Source organism: Neopsephotus bourkii, unplaced genomic scaffold (assembly GCF_033783945.1).
Source record: "Neopsephotus bourkii isolate Nb327-2 ecotype Australia unplaced genomic scaffold, CSIRO-AGI_Nbou_v1 NB_1292, whole genome shotgun sequence".
Classification (NCBI taxonomy): Eukaryota; Metazoa; Chordata; class Aves; order Psittaciformes; family Psittacidae; genus Neopsephotus; species Neopsephotus bourkii.
The window spans coordinates 9278101-9301030 of NW_026901776.1; the positions used below are offsets into that span (position 1 = coordinate 9278101).

At 56.8% G+C, this 22930-nt stretch overlaps 2 protein-coding genes across 5 annotated transcripts in view; both read left to right on the forward strand.

Annotated features, from left to right (window-relative positions):
• Positions 1 to 15180, forward strand: part of SLC29A1 (solute carrier family 29 member 1 (Augustine blood group)) — a 32883-nt gene extending 17703 nt beyond the window's left edge. For 2 of the 3 annotated variants that reach the window (XM_061365957.1, XM_061365958.1), the window contains 12 exons: positions 7551 to 7633; positions 8069 to 8150; positions 8422 to 8594; positions 8800 to 8939; positions 9134 to 9268; positions 9442 to 9539; positions 9846 to 9936; positions 10061 to 10152; positions 10270 to 10378; positions 11619 to 11704; positions 13415 to 13614; positions 14184 to 15180. In XM_061365957.1, coding sequence (XP_061221941.1) covers positions 7605 to 7633; positions 8069 to 8150; positions 8422 to 8594; positions 8800 to 8939; positions 9134 to 9268; positions 9442 to 9539; positions 9846 to 9936; positions 10061 to 10152; positions 10270 to 10378; positions 11619 to 11704; positions 13415 to 13614; positions 14184 to 14295 — 1347 coding nt within the window. In that variant the 5' untranslated portion in view covers positions 7551 to 7604 and the 3' untranslated portion in view covers positions 14296 to 15180. Of the gene's footprint in view, positions 1 to 1611; positions 1819 to 7550; positions 7634 to 8068; positions 8151 to 8421; positions 8595 to 8799; positions 8940 to 9133; positions 9269 to 9441; positions 9540 to 9845; positions 9937 to 10060; positions 10153 to 10269; positions 10379 to 11618; positions 11705 to 13414; positions 13615 to 14183 lie in introns of those variants that run through there. The other variant, XM_061365955.1, reaches the window with a different exon arrangement.
• Positions 15181 to 16228: 1048 nt separating this feature from the next.
• On the forward strand, positions 16229 to 22423 carry HSP90AB1 (heat shock protein 90 alpha family class B member 1). Of its 2 annotated transcripts, none has more exons than XR_009727317.1 (11): positions 16229 to 16432; positions 16571 to 16777; positions 17055 to 17214; positions 17439 to 17572; positions 18063 to 18383; positions 18788 to 18953; positions 19136 to 19326; positions 19601 to 19748; positions 20029 to 20297; positions 20406 to 20471; positions 20974 to 21111. XR_009727317.1 is itself a non-coding variant. In XM_061365954.1 (11 exons), the coding sequence occupies exons 1-11, from the start codon at positions 16286 to 16288 to the stop codon at positions 21934 to 21936; spliced, it is 2187 nt and encodes a 728-aa protein (XP_061221938.1). In that variant the 5' UTR covers positions 16229 to 16285; the 3' UTR covers positions 21937 to 22423. The 2 variants fall into 2 exon arrangements, 1 of the variants encoding a protein (XP_061221938.1); XM_061365954.1 differs by lacking the exon at positions 20406 to 20471 and adding an exon at positions 21827 to 22423 and having other exon boundaries at positions 20974 to 21307.
• The last annotated feature ends 507 nt before the right edge of the window (positions 22424 to 22930 follow it).

Consider the following 22930-nt stretch of genomic DNA (forward strand, 5'->3'; position numbering starts at 1 on the left):
GCTCTGTGCTCAGCTCATTTCCATTGCCTGGCTCCTTCCTGGGTCTGCCAGGTCTGAGTTCAGTCCTGGGGCCAGGAACAGGAATCCTCTCCACTCACTATTCCAGCACCCTGGGGCCACCAATGGCGGGTGGCCTCCTGCAGGGCTGCTCTCCCTTTCCAGTACTGCTCCTGAGTGGTGACCCTGGAATAGCTACATGTTGCAGGTAGTTAAGGTCCTTCCAAGCCCTGGAGAAGGCAGGGTATGGAGAAACTCATCTTTCCCCTCTTCCATTCCTCAGCCATGGGACTTTTCCCATCGGTTTCTTCCCATGCATTCAATTGAGTTTTTGTCTTCAGGCTCGTCTGGCCGTGAGCTGTTTTGTTCTCATCCTGTCTTGCTGTGTGCTCCCTCTTATGGGTCTCACCTTCATTCCTTTCAGCTGCATACGTGAGGGGGGAAACTGGGAACACTGTCCTAGAGGCTCAGCCCATCCCTCCGACATGCTTTAGCTGCTGCCCAAGGTGCGGCCAGTGAGATACCATCGGCACAAATGGGGATTCCTCTTGAGCAAGCCCAAGCATGACTCAGGGGGAACTACTAAAGCAAGAGATCCATCTGCAGCCAGGCCCTAGGGGGTCTTACCTAAGTGCTGCCACAGCCCACCAGGGGCTGGGTGGAAGTAAGGAGTGTCACTACCTGCGGGGGAGCCGGGAGCCAGTACTGTACCTTGGGCTGTGTCATGGTTGGGATTGCCTCTGTCCCTGCATGGCTTCCCTGGGTACATGGTGGCCTGTGCCACCGCTGCACCAAGCCCAGGTATGGAGATGCAAGAAGGACCTGTTCCTGCCTCGGGGCATCCTCTGGCCACTTCACCTGATTTTCACATTAATGGTGTCCGGTTGCTCTCCCCAGGGTCCTGTAAGGTTTTCTCCATTGGGAAGCGGAAACCTGGTTTCCTCCCATTGTGTCTCTTCCCGCCACAGCCCCCAGGCCAAGCCTAGGGAGCACCCCTTCACTCAGCATCCCCCTCTTCCCATGGCCCCTGGCAGAGCTGGGCAGCACCTCCACCAACCATGCCAGCACCCCTGGGGCACTTGCACCAGCCCTGCAGACGTGAATGGTCCCCCTGGCTGCAGAGGATGCCAGGTGAGGATGAAGGTCTGGGATAAGGAGGCATTCCCCGGCACTCCCTAAACCCATGGAACACATGGGCAGGTGGCATGAGCACGGTGTGAGCCTCTGTGTCTGCCCATAGCGGGTCACCACACCACACCTCCCCGGAGGTGCTGAGGGCTGCCTGGAGGCACCATTCAGGTCCTGGAGGTGGTTGCTGCAGCTGCACTGAATGGAGCCCTGAGCAAATTGTTCCCTCCACCTTTGGGAGAAAGGGTCTTTATTCTTCTCAATTTCCAACACATGGAGCCCCAGCCCAGCCCTGGAAAAACACACCTCTTTCCCCAGCCTGCCGAGAAGCAGGTCAAGGTTGTGGCTTGGAGGGAATGAATGTTCTTTTGCCCCTGGGGACAACAGCCTAGTGGTGCCATTAAGGAAACCAGCTCCTTGGAAGAGCCCCTGCAAATCCTGTCTCTGCAAACACGCTCCCAAGAGCAGCTTATCTCTCCCTGTCTGACGCTGCCTCAGAAATGACGTCCCTCCTCAGCTCCTGCCCCCCGGGTGCTGTATCTCCTTTTGCACCCCTAAACCACTGGCCTTGGGGCAGGCAACTGCTCCAGTTTTTGTGGGGCTTTTCCTGCCTCTCTCAAGTCTGTGCTGTCCCAGCAGTCCTGTGGCTTGAAGTGACCAGGAGCAAAGGTCTGGGACCAAGCTGCCTTGCTGGTAAGCTCCTTGCTGTGACATTAAAATCCCCCCCCCCCGCATTTGATGGGATGCTGAGCAGGAGCACCCATCCGGGTGGCCACGGGCTTGTCTGGGTGCTTGGAGGGGCTTTCTCTGGCCAAGGGTTTGCCTGGGCTTGGGCACTCACTGGGTGCTGAGGAGAGGTGTGTGTGCATTCACTGTGGGGCTGCCACTTGGTGATGGGTGGGAGAACTGTGTTACCTGGGGTAGTTCTAGAGCCCCATCACTGCCAACCCCCCTCTGGCTGTTGGGAAGCCCCGCAGGGACCGCGTCCCGCTGGGCCCTGGAGAATGTCCCTTGCAGACGGTTCGCTTTACCTGCTGCGCCTGGGGAGGCTCTCAGGGCTCCTTGAGCTCTCCAGATAACATACTGCGGGGCTGAGCGCTCCCCCCGCGCCACCCGGCAGCAGAGATAACAGCGGGGGCTGGGAGCCTCCCGTAGCTCCGGCTCTGCCGGGGGCACCGCAAGCGTGAAGGCAGAGCAGGTCTAGCGCTGCCTCTGCTCTTGCCCCTGGGGGAGTGGAGGGAGCAAGGTGAAACAGGTCAGAAACGTTGCCCAGGGACCCTCCCCTCATTCAGGGTCCTCATGGGCTGCCCTGCAGGAGGTTTTACTCTGCCTGGCAATGCAGGGAGGTTTGTGTGCAGGCAGCAAGGCAGGGGAGGAGGCAGAAATGTCCTCATCCTGCCCCCCCAGTTAATTCGCTCCTTGGGGTGGAGGCGCGAGCAGTGCTGGGGGAGCAGATGGTGCAGCCTGTTGCAGAGAGGCAGGGCTCAGAAAGGAGAAGAACAAGAATAGGAAGTGCTATCAGCTCTCTGATGGAAACCGTTCACAAGGCACACCAGGAGCAGGAAGCCTGCTGCAGTCCACTGACGGGATGGAGCATCACTGGAGGAGAGGCTGTAGCAGGAAAGCTGGATGAAGCTTTTGCCTCTCTGCTCCAGAAGAGTTTCTTCCACCTTCTCTTGGGGGGCTCCTTAGAGCATCTGCAGAGGAAGGGTTAGAAAGCAAAGCCTGAACAGCAGCAAGTTGCTAGGGCAAGGCGATGTTTACCAGAAGGGAAGGGAGGGTGAAGGGGCTGGCTGTCACATGTGGCCTCTGGTCATTCATTCACAAGTGCCCTGGCCCCCGGGGACTGGGAGGGGGGACAGATGTGACGTTCGTTTCTAAGAAAGGCTTGAAGGAAGGAACTTCATGGAAAAGCTGAGCGGTGAATCTGCTGTGTCCTGTCTGTGCAGCGATGGGGTCCATGGGCTGCCGGGGAGGTTCCTGCTGAGGGGCCCCCGAGCTGGGGCAGCACTTAGTAGGGACTTGGCTCCGGGTGCCCACACTGCTTCCCAAAAACATTCCGTCAGGGCTTTCAGCCCAGATCTTAAGGGAACTGGCTGGTCAAGAGGGAAGGTCCCAGTATGGCTCCGTAATTAGTACCAAAACAGGAAGGAGGGTGTAGGAGTCAGTGGTCAGTTGCTGCAGTGGAAAGAGATCGCTGCATTGCGTCCCGTGGTTTTTCAGCGCTTTCGTGAGTGACCTGGAAAAGGGGATGAGCAATGAGATGATGGGGCTTGCTGAGGTGATTGGATTACTCAGGTTCATGAGGACAAGTGCCAGCTAGGAAGAGTGCAGAAGGCCATTACAACACTGGGTGGTAGGCAGATGAAATTCAGTTTAGATAAATATCAGCCGATATTTATCAACCGAGGAGGCAGGGGAAACAAAAAGCCTCAAATGCACAAACAAGATTACATGCTGAGCTGGTCACTCGCCCAAGGCCTGTGGCAGTTTTGAGTAGCTTGGTGTGCACGAAAACACATCATCGAATCATCTTCTTGAGAAACAAGGCAGGAAAGCCATGTGCTGCTCTTCAAACTGGCATCTCACCCCCTCGCAGTCCCTGTGTGCCCCCAGCCCAGCGCCTCTGAAGGGTCGAGGGGAAGACTGGGAGGAAAGCAGCCTGGAGGACCAAAGGCAGCAAGGAGGAGCTGTGCTGCATGACTAAGTGAGCTAGAATTCCTCTGCTTGGAAAGTGTGCTGTAGGGTGGATACAATCCAGGCCTGTAAAGCCTGGGCTGGCATGGAGAAGCCACTCTGGTGTTCATCCTCCCTTTGATGATGAGCGTAAGGGAGCCCCAGCTGAGGCCCTGTGCACAGGGAGATACGCTCTTGCTCACAGACTCCCGAGTTAGAGGGATGTGCAGTGATTCACAGAAAGGAAACCCACTGTGGCTACAAAACACACCAACAGCGTGTCCCTCCCAGCTCAGAGGCTGGGGGAGCCATCAGGGAGTTAGTCTATGCCTGTGCCAGTCTTGTCCTTTGATGGAGACAAGCTGTTGAGTCAGACTGGCCTCTGATTTGACCCAGGGAGCCCTTGCATTTGTGCCAACGCTGCAGTAATAGTGCACAGTTGTGCACACTCATACATCTTGTGCAATAGCAGCACGTGTGCGCGCAGCTGGCGGCTGAAGGTGGAGGCAGGCAGGACGCTGCCCAGCAGGCTGGTTCCCCAGACCCCAGCACGAGGTAGGAGGACCTGAGAGTGGTATGGTCAGAGTTCAGGCATGCACATGAAACCTCATGAAACGGGTGGTCTCAGAGTGTTTCACATCCTCCTGCTGAGTCATGGCCACCAGCACTTCATGCCAGCTTGTTCCCTGCCCACAGTAAACCTGGATGAGCCCCATCCTGGTGTCACCCAGGGGTGAGCAGATGTAGGGATGGGGTGAAGCCTGGTGAGGCACCTGGCCCAGCTCCATCTTGGCCACGCTCAGAGGAAGCAATGACCTTATCCCTGCAAAGTGATCCCCTGCAGGTGATGGCAGGAGGACATGGGGTGCCTGCTTCAGGTCTGATGGCAGCCCCCTGTGTAGACTGCAAGGACTCCCACTATGCTGGTGAGGCGTAGAGGGCTTTTCTCCAACGAGGTGGTGGTTCTGTGTATAGCGTGCCTGCCCAGCACCTTGAGATGGCTCCGGAGTGGAAAGCCAAGCGTGTGCTGTGCTCACCTTAGGTGAAAGCAGAAACCAGGAGAGTAGGCAGCGCGTGGGAAGGGGGAGGCAGGGAGATCTCAGAAGCCTGGTGACAAATGGCTGCCTGCAGGTGTGGCTGTCCTGCAGTGCGAGTTCTGCAGAGGTTGGGCGGCTTTAGTGATGGCTGGTGCTGCCCTGGGCTCCCAGGGCTTGGCTGGCAATGGGATTGAGTGTGGCCCAATACACAGGTGTCACTTAGCATCTGTCAAGGCCTTTGTGAGGCGTGAATAGGCAATTAAAATTGTGCCATCTCTTGTTTGTACCTGATAGCCTGAGGTTTGTTAAGCCCATTGCTTGTTATCTTGCTCCTTCTGCTTACACATCAGTTCTGAGGGGATAAGACAGACTGTTCTACACCCAGGAATAAAATGGATGGCCTCATGTCAAGGCCCGTCATTGCTGCTCCTTTTCCTTGTCCCAGGGCTGTGCAGCCACAGGGGGCTCCTCCAGGAGGTGCTTAGAGCTGTGCTGTGCCAGCCCGGTGGCTGCAGGGTGGCCTCCATCCCTTGGTCCCTTATGTCCCCGTGTCCCTTATGGTAGGGCTGCTCTCAGCAGGTTGGGAGCGGGGTTTGCCACCTGCTGCTGGCGTTGGTTTGTGTTTGCCTTCGGGTTGTTTGTGCGCGCGGTGGCTGGACGCGCTTCCTGCTGTAATGAGCGCTGACCCAGGCACCCCTTGGCACCAAGGCACCAGCGCTTTGTGGAAGGCACTTAGCGAAGTGAGACACAAAACAAACAGAGCGGGTCGGAGGCTGCGGCCGGCAGCGCCCGCGGGGAGGTCGGGCTCCTGACGCAGGGATGCGGGTGCTCTCCGGATGGAAGCAGGAGGTGGCTGGGAAGCGGCATGGTGGAGTGCCCTGCCCAGCACCCCCAGCCATGCTCCATGCTCCATGCTCCTTCCCTTCCCTTCCTCCCTTGGCCAGGCAGTGGGACTCGGCCCTGTGCCAGCTCTGGTACCCGACACCTCTCCTCCTCCTCTGCGGATGCCACCCGGCTCGCATGGCCTCAGCCCCCGTGACTTGAGCGGGGCCTGACGCTCACCCCAAGAGCAGGGGGTGTGGAAGGGACGCACGCCCCTTCAAACACACTGAACACGGGGCTTGCCTGGCTCTGTCCTGCTCCCCAGGTATGCCTGCAGGGGCCTGCCCCTGTTTGTTGGGACACCGGTGTGATCTCTTGGGGGCTGGGAGGGGAGCTGAGGGCTTGGCTGTGCAAGGGGCAGTGTGTTGAGGGCTTGCTGGGGATCCATGGGGTGAGTTGGAGCTCTGCCGCCTGTTTTGGGGTGAGATCTGTTTGGTCAGGGACAAGCCTTGGCCCCAGTGGGGCAGCAGGGTGTCAGCTGTGTTTGCAGATCCCCCTGCTAATCCAGGGTCAGGGCTCAGGGCACCTCCTGCCCACAGAGGCACTGGCAGGCTGCTGGGAGGAGATTCTGGGGTGTTTTCTCTGGAAGCCCAGGTGGCTCCCAAGGGCAAGGCAGGAGCTGTCTGCATGGGAAGGCAGGGGAGTTGTGCCGCAGATGGCTCTGGCATCAACAGGATGGTGCATGACGGGTTGGTGGGGCTCTGGGTTCCAAGCAAACATACCTGTCATCCTGCTCTGGCTTTTCCAAGGAGCCAGCAGGCTTCCCAAATCCCTCTCCACATCCTGCCAGCTGTGTTTTGGCTCCATCGAAGCTGTAGGCTCCCCACCCTGCAGCAACACACCAAGGGGGAAGGCGAGCTGTGCCCAGAACCACACGGACACAAGGGATGGGCTCCACTGCCTTTAACACAGACTGGGATTGGCAGGGACTACAGATCCCAGAATGCTGCTTCCCGCCTGCCTCCTCCCATACCTGGCAGGGAGCAGGCAGGGATGCTGTAGCTGGCAGCAGCGGTGCAGCCGGCCGAGGGGCATGCCCTGGGTGGGCCGGGGGCTCAGCACCGAGAGCCTCACTGCAGATGACGGCGTGGGAGAGGTGCTGGAACACCCCATGCTGCGCTGCCGGGACTGGAAAAGGACGAGGCAGGCCTGTGGCTTCTCTGGGCGGCTGATCCCACAGTGCCCCAGGAAGAGGAGGGGGGGACCAGGGAGGGAAGGTCCCTTTTTGGGACTCTGGGGGCTACAGGGTAGTGGGAGGCGCTGGGCAGGCGGTGATGGGGGAAAAGAGCGGTGGGTGCTGGGGGAGAGGGAGCAGCAGTGCCAGGGATGCCCTTGGCTTTCCAAGGTGACCCAGGAAAGGGCTGTGAGCGCCCCAGGGAAGTGGGAATTAGAAGCAGGGGCTTGCGTCGGTGGTTCTGGCTGCAGAATTAAATGTGCCTTTTGTGCGGCTGTGCCCCGGGCGTTGGAGGGAGGTGGGGAGGGCAGAGGGTGGACACAGCCTGCTGCGCATATGCTTTGCTCACAGCCCGGGGATTGGGGGCAGAGAGCTGCAGGCTCGCAAATCCCTTAAGAGCCTGCTGAGGAGCAGCTGGGCAGCCGGGGCACCTCGGGAAAGCAGTGTCCCTCCCGGAGAGGAGGCTTCCTGTGCCCCGGCTGAAGGACTGGGCCCCAGCTTTCCAAAGCTGTTGTGCTGTGCTCTCGCCCTGTGCCGGCTCTGTGTGGCTCCCTGTGGAGCACTTAACCTGGTGGCATGGCCGGGGGGGTGAGCCCAGCACTGCCCCTGCCTGGCCTGTGTCCCTCGCTCCATGTAAAACTCTGTTTGCTTCCCAGACGGAGAGCGGCCACGAGACTCAGTGGGACCTGTGCTGACTCTTGCTGCACAAGATGACAGCAAGAGACGGGCCTCAAGACAGGTAATGCCAGGCTGTGGTGTAGGTGTGGGGGCACGTCCAGGATACCGGGAGGTGAGAGGACAGGGGCACCCAGCAGCTGTGGGACCCCCCCTCCTGCATGCTCGCTGGGATACCGAGGTGTCCCTTCCCTGAGGTGCTCAGCTTTTCCATTACAAGTGGGCTGTGACCGGGACTGTGACTCCCTCCCAGCTCTGCTGACAGCTGCTGTGTGTCTGGGTACCATGTGCCAGCCTCCCCCTGCCTTTGTACCTTCCTGGGGAGGGTCTCCCATGGCCCTCCTGCATCCCAGACTAGCAGGGGCTGTGGGGCAGGACAATAAATTCCATCTTCCCTCCTCCTCTTCCTGGTGCCTCCCACTGCTGTACATAGTCAGAAGCAATGCCTGTTGCCTGCCTGCCCACCGCCCCACTCCAGTCCGCTCTGTCCCCTCTGCAGGTACAAAGCTGTCTGGCTGATCTTCTTCATTCTCGGCCTGGGAACACTGCTGCCATGGAATTTCTTCATGACCGCCAGGGAGGTGAGGGCTTCCCTCCTGCTGTTGCCCGTGACACTAATCATCCCCTGCCACATCTAGGGACCATGGTGTAGGTGTGGCAGCACAGCACAGAAGAGCCCCCAGTTTACTGAGCTCCCTACAGGAGACAGAGGCATGGGTGACTTGGCTGGGACGAGTTGTGCTGAGGCAGCAGGAGGGCTGGGCATGGGGCTGGAGGGGGACGAGGGTTGCCTGAATGTGCTGCAGGGAGACCTTGCAGCCCCTGGGCCCCACCAGGCTCCTTCCCTCGCAGTATTTCATCAGCCGCCTCGCAGACCCAGAGGAGAGCAGCCGCGGCTGGAACCAGACCGGTGAGGCTCCTGCGTCCCCATCCTACCTGCAGTCCATGTTTGACAACTTCATGACTCTCTGCGCCATGGTGCCCCTCCTCATCTTCACCTGCCTCAACTCCTTCATCCACCAGCGGTGAGCCTGGCCCCGTCCTTGCCATTGCCAGCCCCCATCGGGCTGCCCAGCCCTGGCCCATCCTGCCCCAGCTCTGAGCCAAGCTTCAGCCTGCTCAGTCAAGTCAAAGGCAAAACACCAGTCTCCGGTCCCCATGGGAGAGCTTGGCCCCAGCCTCACAGGCTTTTGCTGGGTGGATTTTCCTCACTGAGACCCTCTCTTGCAGGATTCCCCAGCAGATCCGCATCTCAGGCAGCCTGGTGGCCATTGGGCTGGTGTTCTTGGTCACTGCAATCATGGTGAAGGTTGCCATGGAGCCTCTTCCCTTCTTCGTCTTTACCATGATCAGCATCGTCTTCATCAACTGTGAGTAAGGCAGTGGGGGGAAGCAAAGGGGCACAGCCCCATGGGTAGGGAGAAAAGCATGAAACTCACTGAGGGAGAGCCAAGGAGGCGGGGGACCTGCCTTGCCTTGCAGGGCAAGGGCCTTGGCCCCCTGCAAAGGTGCAGTCCATCCTTGCTTTTGGTTTCTCATTTCTGCTCATCTTTTCCCTTTGCAGCCTTTGGAGCCATCCTCCAGAGCAGCCTCTTTGGGCTGGCAGGGCTCCTGCCTGCCAGCTACACAGCTCCCATCATGAGTGGGCAGGGCTTGGCAGGCACCTTTGCTGCTTTGGCGATGATCTTCAGTATTGCCAGTGAGTAATCCCAGCCCTGTGGGTGACTGGGCCTTTCCAAAGCACTGCTGTTGACAGGATCTGTTGGGATCATGCTGTAGGGTTGGGTGGGAGATGGCAGCAGAGCCTTTTCCTATGGGCCCTCATCATCTTTGTGCTTTTCGCCCCCCGTCTCCTCCCTTCCTGTGCTCCAGTTGGTGCCCAGCAGCCCGAGAGCTTCATCGGTTACTTCACCACGGCCTGTGTGGCGATCGTGCTGGCAATCTTCTCCTACATCCTTCTGCCTCGCATGGTGAGACTTTGTCACCTTGGTGGGGAAGGCAGTGGGGACGTGGGGCCTTTGTGCACCATGGCAGCAGCATTGGCTCCTACCAGCCTTCACCTCCTGGGTCAGGGCAAGCTGTACCCTGTTCCGAGGGACCTCTCTGGGATACCGGTGCTGTGGGAATGACCCCCTGAGTAAGCAGGAAAGCATCAGTATCAGACACAAGTGGAGGCAACTCTTCCCCCATATTGCCCATTGCTGCTGTGACCATGCAGCCCTGGCAGCCTTCTTTCCTCAGGTGTGAGTGAGTTCTCTGTGGCTGTCTCTCTGCAGGATTTCTTCCGATACTACTCCATGAAGGACAAGACAGAGTACAGTGTGTACAATGCAGAGCTGGAGACGAAGAGAGACCTGATTAAAAAAGGTGAGGGACTGAGAAGAGGAAAAGGAAAAAGAGGAAGAGCAGAAAGGAAGAATGAGACAGAAGGACCAAATCAGATCTCAGCTTTCTGGGGTCTGCTATGCCCTACTTGTGTCTCTCCCTGCAGATGAGCCCAATGGGATGGAGCAGAATAACTCAAAGGTCATCCCTATCCACAACCCTGATGAGAAGCCCTCGGTCATTGTTATTTTTAAGAAGGTCTGTGGGTTGTCAGTGACCGCTGCCCTGCCCCTCATATCAGGGGATGAGGAGACCAGCCCTGCACTGGTCTCTTGCCCTGTGTTTGGTACCAGCCTTTTTCTTTCATCTGTCTAGCTCTGGGTCATGGCTGTGTCTGTCTGCTTTGTCTTCACTGTCACCATCGGCGTCTTTCCTGCCATCACAGCTAAGGTGTCCACTGTCCTCGGAGAGGGAAACAAATGGGGTAAGTGTGGCCAGGGACGGGGTGGGGTAGGAGGAAACTGGAAACAAAGTAAAGGGGGGAGAAAGAAAATGAGGCTTGAAGTAGTAGGTATGCGTGGTGGTTTGACCCTGTCTGGATGCCAGGTGCCCACCGAAGCTCCCTCCTAAATGGACAGGGGAGAGAAAATATAACAAAAGGCTTGTTGGTTGAGATAGAGACAGGGGGAGATCATTCACCAATTACCATCCCAGGCAAAACAGACTTGCCTTGGGGAAATGAGTTTAATTTGGGGAAATTGGTTTAATTTATTAAATCAGAGTAGGGTAAAGAGAAATAAAAACTAAGCCATAAACCAACTTTCCCCTACCTTTCTCTTCTTCCCAGGCTTAACTTTACTTAGAATTTATTTACCTCCTTGCCCCCAGCAGTGCAGGGGGATGAGGAATGGAGGCTGTGGTCAGTTCATCACGTTTCTGCTGCTCCTTCCTCCTCCAGGGAGGACTCTTCATGCTTTTCCCCTGATCCACTGTGGGGTCCCTCTCACAGGAGACAGCCCTCCATGAACTTCTCCCACATGAATCGTCCCTCCCCGTGGGGTGCAGTTCTTCACAGACTGCTCCACCATGGCTCTCCTGTGGGGTCACGGGTCCTTCAGCAAACCTGCTCCAGTGCAGGCTTCTCTCACCACAAGGGCACAGGTCCTGCCAGGAGCCTGCTCCAGCGTGGGCTTCCCACCAGGTCACAGCCTCCTTTGGGCAACCCTCTGCTGTGGCGTGGGGTCCTCCTTGGGCTGCAGGTGGAGATCTGCTCCACCATGGACCTCCATCGGCTGGAGGTGCACAGCTGCCTCACCATGGTCTGCAACACAGGCTGCAGGGGAATCTGCTTCATCTCTGTTGTCCCAGAGCTGCTACCACTGCTGCTCATGAGCTCAGCCTCAGCCAGTGGTGGGTCTGTCTTGGAGCAGGCTGGCATTGGCTCTGCTGGGCACAGGGGAAGCTTCTAGCAGCTTCTCTCAGGAGCCACCCCTGTAGCTCTCCTCCTGGTAAAACCTTGCCACACAAACCCGATAGAGTATGCCTTAGGGGAAGAAGAAACTGCTGTGTATGGTGGTTTGGATGTGGACACTGGCCTGGCTGGGAGACCGTTCCAGTGCTTAGTGGGAAACCAGGATGAGCTAGACCCAAAATACAGTCTCTATGTTAGTGGCAGGAGGCCCTGGGGCACCCTGGGCTGATCATTTACCTTCCCCCTTCTGCAGGTTTATACTTCATCCCTGTCTCCTGTTTCCTGCTCTTTAATGTCTTTGACTGGACAGGACGGAGTCTCACTGCCCTCTTCACATGGGTAAGCACGGCGCAGGGAGCAAAGGCAGACCTCAGCCCCAGCCATGGCTCTTGCTGAGGCTACCATCCATGGTTTGGAAGAGGAAGGAGGTGCAGAGCAACTCCTGCCTGGGTTTTAAGTGCTAAGCAGAGATTTATGGGTCAGAGCCGAAAACCACAGTGTTGTCCTGTCCTCCCACCCCTCGTTTGGCATGGCTTGGATGAAGCTGCCTCCTCCACTTCAGCCTCTTTGTAAACAAACCTTCACTCCAGCTATGTACACAGCAAGACAGCACGGCGGCAGGGAAAGAGGGTGAAAGACAGGGCAGCCCAAAATAAAACCTCTGGACTCAGCACAGGACACAGCTGCTTTAGAGCCTTGTCCTGGGAGCAGGGCAGAGCCATGCCATGTGGGTCACAGAGCTACCCCTGACCCGTCCCCTTGCTCCTTTCTCCCCTGCCTGACACAGAGTTGGTGGGGCTGAGTGATGGAGCTGTAATGGGGGTGGCTGAGGAAGGGGCTTGTCCTGTCTGTGTCTCTTCCTGCCCCCTCACCCACCCCCCAAGCACCGTTTCCCCCTGTATTGTTCAGGCTGTTTGTTTAGAGAAGCTCCTCAGCACCACACATGCTGTGGGGCTGTCCGGGCCTGGCTTCCCCACAGCCTGAAGCTGCTTCTCCCCTGGCCACCACTGCTGGCTGCCCTTGGCCTTGGCCATGAGCCGCATTGCCTGGTGTCCAGGCCACAGCCTCTCTGGTGGGATGACCCAGCAGGAGACATTTCCAAAACAAGGCTGTGTGGAAAGTCTGACTGTGTGTGGTTTGGGCCTCATTTCCCTGGTTGGGGCCCCACTTGCTCCTTTTCTCCTCCTCAAGCAGAAGAGGCTGCTGCTCTTGCTAGTTTGCCCAGGGAGGCAGCAGCTGTCCTAACCTCAGCTTCCCCCATGTTCGTGCAGTGTCCCTTGGCTATGGCAGCTCAGGAGCTCCTGAGACAACTGTGGTTCCCTCCTGACCTCAGACGAATGAGCCCCATCATCTGCAACCCTGGCACCTTGTTGAGGGGACCCCAGCTGGAGCCAGGAATGTCTGGTACCAGGGCCTGCCTTGGTCCCAGCTGCAGGGACAACATGGGGATGGTGCCTCCTCTTCATCCCAGCCTCACATGTCCAGGGACTCTGCTAGGATCTGGGAAGACCATAACTCAGTCTTTGCTTTTCCCAGCACTGTCCAGAGCAGCCCCAGCATGATCCCTTTCCCAGCTTGCTGGATCTTACCCCACTTGGCTGGGGGATGGTGTAGGAGGCTGAGGAGCTGGTTAAGGCCCAGTTTGCAGGCCCTGAGGTGCCAGAGGGGATTTATCTCAGCCAGCCATGTCTTCAAGGCTGCAGGAGGAGATTGTACGAGCATGAACAAGGCTCTCCTGCCTGCCTGTTTCTTCCAGCAAGGGTTTTGCAGTAGCCCACAAGCCCAGCTCAGTGTTTTGGCTCTAATGCTGCTGCTCTCCAAGTTGGCTGGGACAGGACTTTCAGACCTAGCAGGACCCCCTTACCATAGTTAGGTGGTGATGCTCAGATTTGTTGCAGCAGAGAAAGTCTCTCAGCAGCTTTGCCATCTCTGTGGCTCCTCCACAGCCCCAGTGTAGTAGGGACAGCCTCTGTATAGCCCCAGCCAACATCCCATGGGATAGAGAATATCCCCTTCTGAGCTGCCCAGTGACCTGTGTTTTTCTCTCAGCCCGGGAAGGACAGCTGCCTCCTGCCAGTGATGGTGGCCCTCCGTGTCATCTTTATCCCTCTTTTCATGCTGTGCAATGTGCAACCCCGTGACTACCTGCCTGTTGTCTTCTCTCACGATGCCTGGTACATCGTCTTCATGATCTTCTTCTCTGTCTCCAACGGCTACCTGGCCAGCCTCTGCATGTGCTTCGGGCCCAAGTGAGTAAGAGCTTTGGATGTGGAAGGGCTGATTCCACCCCAGATGCCAGCCCCAGCACCAGTGCTGGAGCCTGCCTCTGCTCAGCTCTCGCATCTTGAGAAGGGGGTGCAGGTGCAGAGGGGAACCTCAGGGAATCTTGCTACCTCAGGGCAGACAACCCCCATGTCCCATCTGCCTTGTGCCTCCACATCCTAGAGATGAGGAAGCTGTTGTTTGGGCTCCCCATTTCCCCACCTGCCATGCTGGAGAGCACAGCACCCACAGCAGGGTGAGCAGCCTTGCTGCGGCTCAGCCAGGCAAGCTGCAGTGCATGGGGGCAGGACCCAGGGAGGGGTGTCCCTCGCTCTGGAAGCTTGAGGGAAGCCTGCCTGATGCCCTCTGTTCTTATGAGCCCCTGCTTTAGAGGCAGGCTCTTGGAGCCAAGGTGGATTTGCTCTTGCTGTTCCTCTGTGCAGAGGAGCATAGCTTCTGGCTCCTTTGTGGCCTCCTTCCAGCTCTCCGTTGAACTTAGCAGGGCACAGGACACACATCCCCTAGGACACATCTGATAACCTGTTTCTCCACGTAGGAAAGTGCTCGCCCATGAAGCAGAGACAGCTGGAGCTGTCATGGCCTTTTTCCTGTCACTGGGGTTGGCCCTAGGAGCTGCCGTCTCCTTTCTGTTCCGAATTCTCATCTAGCAGAGGTACCTGGAGGGTGCAGGGACACCCAGAGACGGCTCTGCATCCTCCTCCAAGACCCTGGACACCTTGGCGCCGGGGGGGATAACCCCTCACGCCTGCCCCTGCCAGAACGCACTGCCACGGCAGATGTTAGACCCAGGGACGGTTCCACTCCTGCAGGACTGGCCTGGCTCCTGCCATGCTTGGCTGTGTGATGCCTTCAGGCCTACGTGCCTTCTCCTTCCCCATGCTGTGTGTGTGTAAGACCCCCGGGATCTCGCAGAGGTCCATCTGCCTCCCACGCTGTGTAATTTCCCCAGCTCAAGGCCAAAAGCCGTTCCCAGCCTCCTTCTCTTGATGGAGTTGAGGGCTGGTATCCAGTGTTATTCCTCACTTGCCCTTGTCCCCGAGGCACTGAGGGACTCGCTCTCCTCTCCTTGCAGGGGGCTGGGAACATCCCACTTCTGCTGCTGAGACTGTGAGCAGGCAGGAGAGCCCCAGCCAGCCTCCCATCCCTGCTGTCTGCTCGGCGCACGTCCCACTGCCCACCAGTACCCCTGAGCATAGACATCTGTGGCCTACCCACATAAAGAGCCCACGCCGTGGCTAGGCTGAGGGAGGAGGGGGTCTCCACATCCCACCTTCTCGCCCTCTCCTTGCCTCTGTCCCCCTACTTTGTGTGTGTGTGATTGTTACTGTGTTTCTGCTTCCTGGTTGTGTGACGGGATGTCCCACTGCGGGCTGCAAGAGGAGAGGCAGCAGCTCCCTTCCCACCCAGGCTGCCCTCCCTGTGCCCGCCTGAACTGCAGGGGGAGGCCTCACTTTCCCCTTGGCTTCCCCATCCCTCATCTGTGTAAACGCGTCTGTACAGTTGCCGTTTTCTATAAAAACACTGAAACACCCTTTGGGTATGTGTGTGCCTCCATCGCCACAGGGCAGAGGGCTGTGGAGGGGTTAAGGGATGGAGGCAGCAGGCGCTGCCATAGCCAGCACTGGGCGGTGAAGTGGCTTGTGCTCCCCCAGCAGGCAGGCTCAGTGGAGCGCCAGCTTGTGGAGGGGTTGCAGCCCTCAGGGTTCACCAGGGGAACACCGGCACTTACGAGGGAATGGGCCTGCGTATTTTGGGGTGCACTGATCCGCAGCACACACACCCGAGAGCTTTCCTTATGCCTGGGAACAGCCGGAGTGCCACCTCCTGCTCCTGAGGGGGAACTGCAACCCTGCCAGCGACTGCCACCCCACGGCATCCACAGCCACCGCTTCCTCAGCCAAAGGCTTGTGGGGCAGGGTCCCCTCATCCCACCTCCGGCTTCCCCGCACGCACAGCCCCGACAGGGAGAATAAAACATGAGGTTTACTTTACTCTTGAAGGCTAAAAATATAGCACACCCAAACGCTGTTTTCCAATGGGATCCGCTTTACTCTCAGACCCTGACGTGCTCCCCACTGCCCGTCTCTCCCGCCATCTTGCCCCCCTCAGCCGCAGGCTCTGCTTACACCCAGCCTCGGGACGGCAAAGCTGTGCGGTTCTCAGCCTCGGGAATGCCGCTGGGACAGCAGAAACCTCCCGGGCCTGCGGCCGCAGGGAGCCGAGAACCAGCCGCTACCTCCAGCATCACTCACGAACGCTGTGGAAGCCTCTGGAAGCAGACCTGTACTGCTAACCACCGCGATAGTGTCCTTCCGCTGCCGGCAGCAGGCCCGGAAGCGGCATGGAGCTGAAGACTGCAGCCCACTTCCACCATGGCCGCCGCCGTTAAAACGGCAACGCTGATCACCGCTCCCTGTGAGCTGCCAGAACCAGGGGCGTTTTAAGGCGGAAGGAGACAGTGTGTGGTGAGTCCCGGCCGTGCCTAGAAAAGGCGGCCGGGGGAGGGCGCTTGCCTTTCGGCAGCCGGACACGCCTGAGACGGTGAGGCTGGTGCGGTCGGTGGCGCAGGGCCGGGCCGGGCCGGGATGGGCCGGGTATGGTTCTCCTCGGTCCTCATGGGCTGTGCTTGCCTTGCAGATGCCTGAGCAAGTGCAGCGCGATGAGGAGGATGCGGAGACTTTCGCCTTCCAGGCGGAGATCGCCCAGCTCATGTCGCTCATCATCAACACCTTCTACTCCAACAAGGAGATCTTCCTGCGGGAGCTCATCTCCAACGCCTCTGATGTGAGCCCGGGCCCCTTCCTCGGCGCGGGGTGGAGGCTGATGTCCCGCGGGGGTGCCCAGGGAGAGGCGGGTGTCTGCTGCGGGAGGGAGGTGTGTGCTGAGGGGGGACGCGGCGGTGAGCATCACTCTCTCCCCTAGGCACTGGATAAGATCCGCTATGAGAGCCTGACTGACCCCTCAAAGCTAGACAGCGGTAAGGATCTCAAGATTGACATAGTCCCGAACCCCCGGGAGCGCACACTTACCTTGGTGGACACTGGCATTGGGATGACAAAAGCAGACCTCATCAATAACCTGGGCACCATTGCCAAATCTGGAACCAAAGCCTTCATGGAAGCCCTGCAGGTGGGTTGTCTTTAGCTGCATGAGATTCCTAGGGCCTGGGCCACAGGCTTGTATTGTAACCATACCCATGCTGTCTTTTTGGCTGTGGGAGCTGTTGGTGTGCCCAACTGTGCTTCCGCACCTTCCTAGCAGCAGGGAGAAGCCGAGGGTAGGGCTGGCTGCCTGTTGGCACTCGCGTTTTTCTCTGCATGCTTGACCCAGTTCTTTGTTGCTGTGAATCATCTGTAGACATCTCTTGTTTCTTCACTGATCTGTCAGTCTTTCTCTACTTTCACAGGCTGGTGCAGACATTTCCATGATTGGACAGTTTGGTGTGGGTTTCTATTCTGCCTATCTGGTGGCTGAGAAGGTGGTTGTCATTACCAAGCACAATGATGATGAGCAGTATGCTTGGGAGTCATCAGCTGGGGGCTCCTTCACTGTCCGAACTGACCATGGTATGTATTACACAGAAAATTCACAAATATATTTACCTACTAGAAGCATTCCTTTTTTTGGTGCTTCCTAGAGCTATGCTGCATTGTCAGTCACACGTGTTAGGTATCAAGTAGTGCTTAGAATCTTGTTAGGTATCAGGTAGTGCTTAGAAGCTGGTCCTGCCTGTACTCAGCCCTTTAACGCTGTGCCCTGAAACACTAATGTTTCTCTCGATGCACTGTAGGTGAGCCCATTGGACGGGGCACCAAAGTGATCCTGTACTTGAAGGAGGACCAGACAGAGTACTTGGAGGAGCGGCGTGTCAAAGAGGTGGTGAAGAAGCACTCTCAGTTCATTGGCTACCCCATCACACTCTACGTACGTAAGAGAAGGACTGTAGGGACCCATAGGGAAGCTTGGAGGCAGGGGTAGGTGGTTTTGCGAGCAACAGCCCAGAAAAGGGGAGAGTAACTTCTGTTCCCTTCCATAGCTTCAGGCTGCTGGGTATTGAGCAGTGGTGCTTCCAGCTTCTGTGGCCAGAGATGATTTGAGGCTAAGGGCTTACTGGAGGGTGAAGGTGGTGGGTAGCCAGACACACTTTGGGCCTTTGATCTGTGCAGCTGGAGGTCATCTGAACTAGCTGTGGAGGCTTGGTGGTTTTGTGCCCCATGTCTCATCTTCTCAGACACAGCTTTTGGTTGCATGTGCTGTGGAGGGACTCTGAGGGCTGGCTTTAGGAGAAGCTGTGCTTTCAGATGTTGCATTTGTTGGGCCTTGGAGGATACCCATTTCTCTCACCTGGAGCAAAAGGGTTCCTGGTAACAGTTGCCTGGGGATAAACCTGACTCTTGCTTGTCGCTTTCTCCAGACTGAGAAGGAGCGTGAGAAGGAGATCAGTAGTGATGAGGCAGAGGAGGAGAAAGATGAGAAGGAAGAGGAAGAGTTAGCATCCAAAGGTGAGGAGAAACCTAAAATCGAGGACGTGGGCTCTGATGAGGAGGAAGAGGAAGGTGGTAAAGGCAAGAAGAAGAAGACAACCAAGAAAATCAAGGAAAAATATATTGACCAGGAGGAGCTGAACAAGACCAAGCCTATTTGGACACGCAACCCTGACGACATCACCCAGGAGGAGTATGGCGAGTTCTATAAGAGCCTTACCAATGACTGGGAAGACCATCTAGCTGTCAAGGTGGGTGCTGGAACACCCTGGCTTCCAGGGTGAGGCAGAGGGCCCCTTTCCAGCCCATACGCAGAGCTACCACATGGTTGGGCCTCAGTGGGACTGAGGGCTCCAGGCCACTTGGTGCCTCAGCCTGCACTGCAGGTAGTGGGGTTGTTAGTGCCAGCGTAGAATCAGGATGGGAGCGTGTCTGGCCTCAGAGAGACATAACTTCTCTGTCCAGGCCTGCTGCATGGCAGAGACCCTTGGCATGTAGGAGGAAGTGAGGCTTAGGAGGAACAAATGCAGGCTGCTTGGATGTGCGAGGCCTGCCAGCCTAAGTGCTGATCAGCAGTAGTTCAGCTTGCTCCCAATGGGCCCTGGGGCATGAAGGGAAGCACACTGGCAGCTGGTTTTCCCTCCTTTCTCTGCAGCACTTCTCTGTGGAAGGGCAGCTGGAGTTCAGGGCCCTGCTTTTCATCCCGCGCCGTGCCCCTTTTGACCTCTTTGAGAACAAGAAAAAGAAGAATAACATTAAGCTGTACGTGAGGCGTGTCTTCATTATGGACAGCTGTGATGAGCTCATCCCTGAGTACCTAAGTAAGAGCCCCCTACCTCTGTCTCTAGTATGGAGCTGGGACTACCACAGCCTGTGGTACTGTTCCCAGTACAGAGTGGCACGGCTGGCACGGGCACACAGCAGTCGGTGTCTTAATGCATTTCCTCCTGTGATGAAACTCAGAGCTCTTAACCTGATGCCTGTTTTCGTTTCCCCTACTCAGACTTTATCCGGGGTGTTGTGGACTCTGAGGACCTGCCCCTGAACATCTCCCGTGAGATGCTCCAGCAGAGCAAGATCCTCAAGGTGATCCGCAAAAACATTGTGAAAAAGTGTTTGGAGCTCTTCTCCGAGCTGGCAGAGGACAAGGAGAACTACAAGAAATTTTATGAGGCTTTTTCCAAGAATCTGAAGGTGAGCTGGCACCCTGCACCTGCAGGAGGGGGCGGCCCATGACCTGTCTCCTTGAAGAGCAGCCTTGTCCCTGTGCTATGTCTTCTCTGCATGGGTGCTGGGATACAGTGGGTTTTTAAAGTGCCCCAGAGACTTTGTGGGCATCTGGCGGCTCTGGCTGCCCTAAGCCCAACGCTCAAGTGATCGGGGGTGGGCAGAGGCAGCTGTGCCTCAGAGGTGGCCAAGTGCATGCACTTCCCGTGCTGGAGGCTTCATGCATCTCCTCTGCTCCCAGCTGGGCATCCACGAGGACTCGACCAACCGAAAGCGCCTTTCGGAGCTGCTGCGTTACCACACATCCCAGTCAGGTGATGAGATGACTTCGCTTTCAGAGTACGTGTCCCGTATGAAGGACAACCAGAAGAGTATCTACTACATCACAGGTGAGCCAGAGCTTCTCTGTGTCCTAGTGAGGTGGAGGCAGCTTATCTGCTGATCAGCCCCTGACTTAGAGCAGGTTTTTCCAGGTAGGTGCTGATGCCCTCAGCAGACCTTCCTGGCTGAATTGCAGCCTGTCGCTGGGCGCTGGGGGAGGACCACCAGGCTTAGAGCCCTGGCTGCATCCAGTTTCATGCTAGGGGTTCTGAGTGACTGGTGCTGTTTGTCCTGCTGAAACCAGCTCTTACGTCTTGGTGACATCTCATTTTTACACCTCACAAACAGGGGAGAGTAAGGAGCAAGTTGCCAACTCAGCCTTTGTTGAACGTGTGCGGAAGCGTGGCTTTGAAGTGGTGTACATGACAGAGCCTATTGATGAGTACTGCGTGCAGCAGCTCAAGGAGTTTGATGGCAAGACTGTGGTATCAGTCACCAAAGAGGGGCTGGAGCTGCCTGAGGATGAGGAGGAGAAAAAGAAGATGGAGGAGAACAAGGCCAAGTTCGAGACCCTCTGCAAGCTCATGAAGGAGATCCTGGACAAGAAGGTGGAGAAGGTGAGATGGCCAGGGTGCTCAGCTCTGGGCTGGAGGGAGCAGGGCTGGCTCTCCTCTGTGATACAGGCAAGGGCCCCAAGCTCAACACATGCCTCTCATCTCCTGCAGAGGAGCCGCTAAAGGAGACTGGAGATCCCAGCATGCACCATCTTGCTCTAAGCAGCCAGGCTGCAGGTGAGGGGCACTGACCCAAAAACGTGCATTGATGGGAGAAGGTAAGTGTCAGAAATATCAGCGGGTGCTGAAGGTGCTGGCTGAGCTGTTCAAACCAATCTGTGCAGCAGTCATAGAATCATAGAATAGTTAGGGTTGGAAAAGACCTTAAGATCATCAAGTTCCAACCCCCCCGATATGGGCAGGGACACCTCACACTAAACCATGCCACCCAAGGCTCTGTCCAACCTGGCCTTGAACACTGCCAGGGATGGAGCATTCACAGCCTCCCTGGGCAACCCATTCCAGTGCCTCACCACCTTTACAGTAAAGAATTTCCTCCTTATATCCAGTCTTAATTTCCTGTGTTTAAGTCCTGGAGCTGCTTGAAGGATCTGTACTTGCTTTGGAGTGTCCTCAGGTGAACCTGGGGCAAAGACCCCTGTGGTATCCTGTGTGCTGTGTCTTGGCCCAGTCCTGGATGTATGGACCTTGCTCAGCTAACCCTTGGCTACGTTGGCAGGTAACTGTCTCCAACCGGTTGGTCTCATCTCCCTGCTGCATTGTCACCAGCACCTACGGTTGGACAGCCAACATGGAGCGCATCATGAAGGCTCAGGCACTGCGAGACAACTCTACCATGGGCTATATGATGGCCAAGAAGCACCTGGAGATCAACCCTGACCACCCAATTGTGGAAACCCTCCGCCAGAAGGCTGATGCTGACAAGAATGACAAAGCTGTCAAAGATCTGGTGGTGCTGCTTTTTGAGACTGCTCTGCTGTCCTCTGGCTTCTCCCTGGAGGACCCACAAACCCACTCCAACCGCATCTACAGAATGATCAAACTGGGGCTTGGTAGGTGTCCATGCAGCTTCTCAGGGCTGGAGTAGGTCTGAAAGCAAGTAAGCTGGTCAGGCTAGCATGTACTCTCTTGGGGCAGGGGAGGCCAGTAGCTGTGGTGCTGGTGTGCTGTGCAGAACTGGCTCCCTACGTAAGGTGGCTAGGGGCAAGTGGAAACCTGGAATTATGGTACTTTGGCTGGGTCTCAGGGCTCCGAGTGGACTGTCCTGTCTTCCCCAGGGCAAGGAGCCATTGCCAAGCTGCTCAGATCACAAGCTGAGACTTTTTACTACTTCAGAGTGGATGTCAGAAATCTGTTGTGGGAGATATGACCCTTTTGATGAAACAGCTTGTGCTTGCACCCAACTTTCTTTCCTCCAAATCTGCTATTTAACTAAAAATGTAAATCGGGAGATGCGGCTTGGCACAACTACTGGTGCTGATAGTCCTGTCCCTCAGACTGGGGGCAGAAAATGCCTTTGGGATCAGGTGTCACTTGGAGGTCTCATCCTTCCCTTTTCTCCCTTCTCCCAGGCATTGATGAAGAGGAGGTGATTGCAGAGGTACTCAGTGCAGCTGCCCCTGAAGAAATTCCCCCTCTGGAGGGAGATGAAGATACGTCTCGCATGGAAGAGGTAGACTAAAGCAGGAGGAAGCCTCTTCCCTCACCTGCCAGGCGTCTGCCCCTTACCATGTCTGCTTAGAAGGGGGGGTTCTGCTACCACCAGCTGCTACTGACTCCTTGGTGGTGTCTGTTTTCTTGGGTTTGCTTGTCTGGGGTTGTTTTTGGCAGGGTGCAGGAGGCCATCATTCCCTGTTTCTCAGTAGTGAGTGATTCAGACAGCCTGAGGCATGTCTGTTCTGTGTCTTTCTGCTTGTGTAGGAACACCTCCCATCAGCTAATGGGGAGTGGAGGTGAGGAGGCATCAGACTTCTCCTCTGTCCCTACCATGGAGTCTTCCATGTTCCCAGTAGGCATCTAACCTTGTTCTACTGGGGTGGGAGAGCCCTTCCTCTGAGCTGCTGCTTCCCTGAACCCCAGGGTAGGATATTGTATTTCAGTTATGTTTTGTTTATTTTCCTGGGGCTTTTATGTTCTTCTGAAATTAAAATATTGAAGAGTGTGGTTTACCTACCAGGGTCCCTTGTGTTTCATGTTTACCTTACAGAGGAAAGGGTCTCAGCCTGTGTCTGAGGGTGATGGGCTACTGGTCTTTCCCCTTACCCTATGACTGGTTTTCAGACTGCTTTAGGGGATCTCTATCCTATGCCTGCCCAGGCACCAAGAAGGGGGTAGGAGAAACACAAGGCCTGCTGTGGAGGCAGGGACATCTCCAGTGGGCAGCTCTCCAGCTGGACTGTTGCATACCCACAGCCTGGGAACAAACATGTTCCAAACTGCACATGGAGCTGCTGCTAGTGCCTGAGCCTGGACTGCTGCTGGCTGCTGTGATCTGAGCATCCCTGGGGCAGGAGCTGTGGCAGGAGCCATCTGCTTGCTCAGCTGTGGTGCAGGGCAGGGGCAAGTGACAGCTCAGCACTGTACTCCAGCTGTCTCTCTTCAGCTCTTAGGCCAAAATGCTTCATTCTCTGCACTCCTCCTTTCCTCCCAGCTCTAGCCTGCTCTTTCTGGGCTTC

Bases quoted from the DNA above. Each gene is read 5' to 3' on its own strand.
- HSP90AB1 (XM_061365954.1), top strand. From the start codon at position 16,286: ATGCCTGAGCAAGTGCAGCGCGATGAGGAGGATGCGGAGACTTTCGCC. The intron at 19,327-19,600 runs GTGAGCTGGCAC...CTCTGCTCCCAG, and splicing joins CTTTTTCCAAGAATCTGAAG to CTGGGCATCCACGAGGACTC. The intron at 20,298-20,973 runs GTGAGATGGCCA...CTACGTTGGCAG, and splicing joins TGGACAAGAAGGTGGAGAAG to GTAACTGTCTCCAACCGGTT.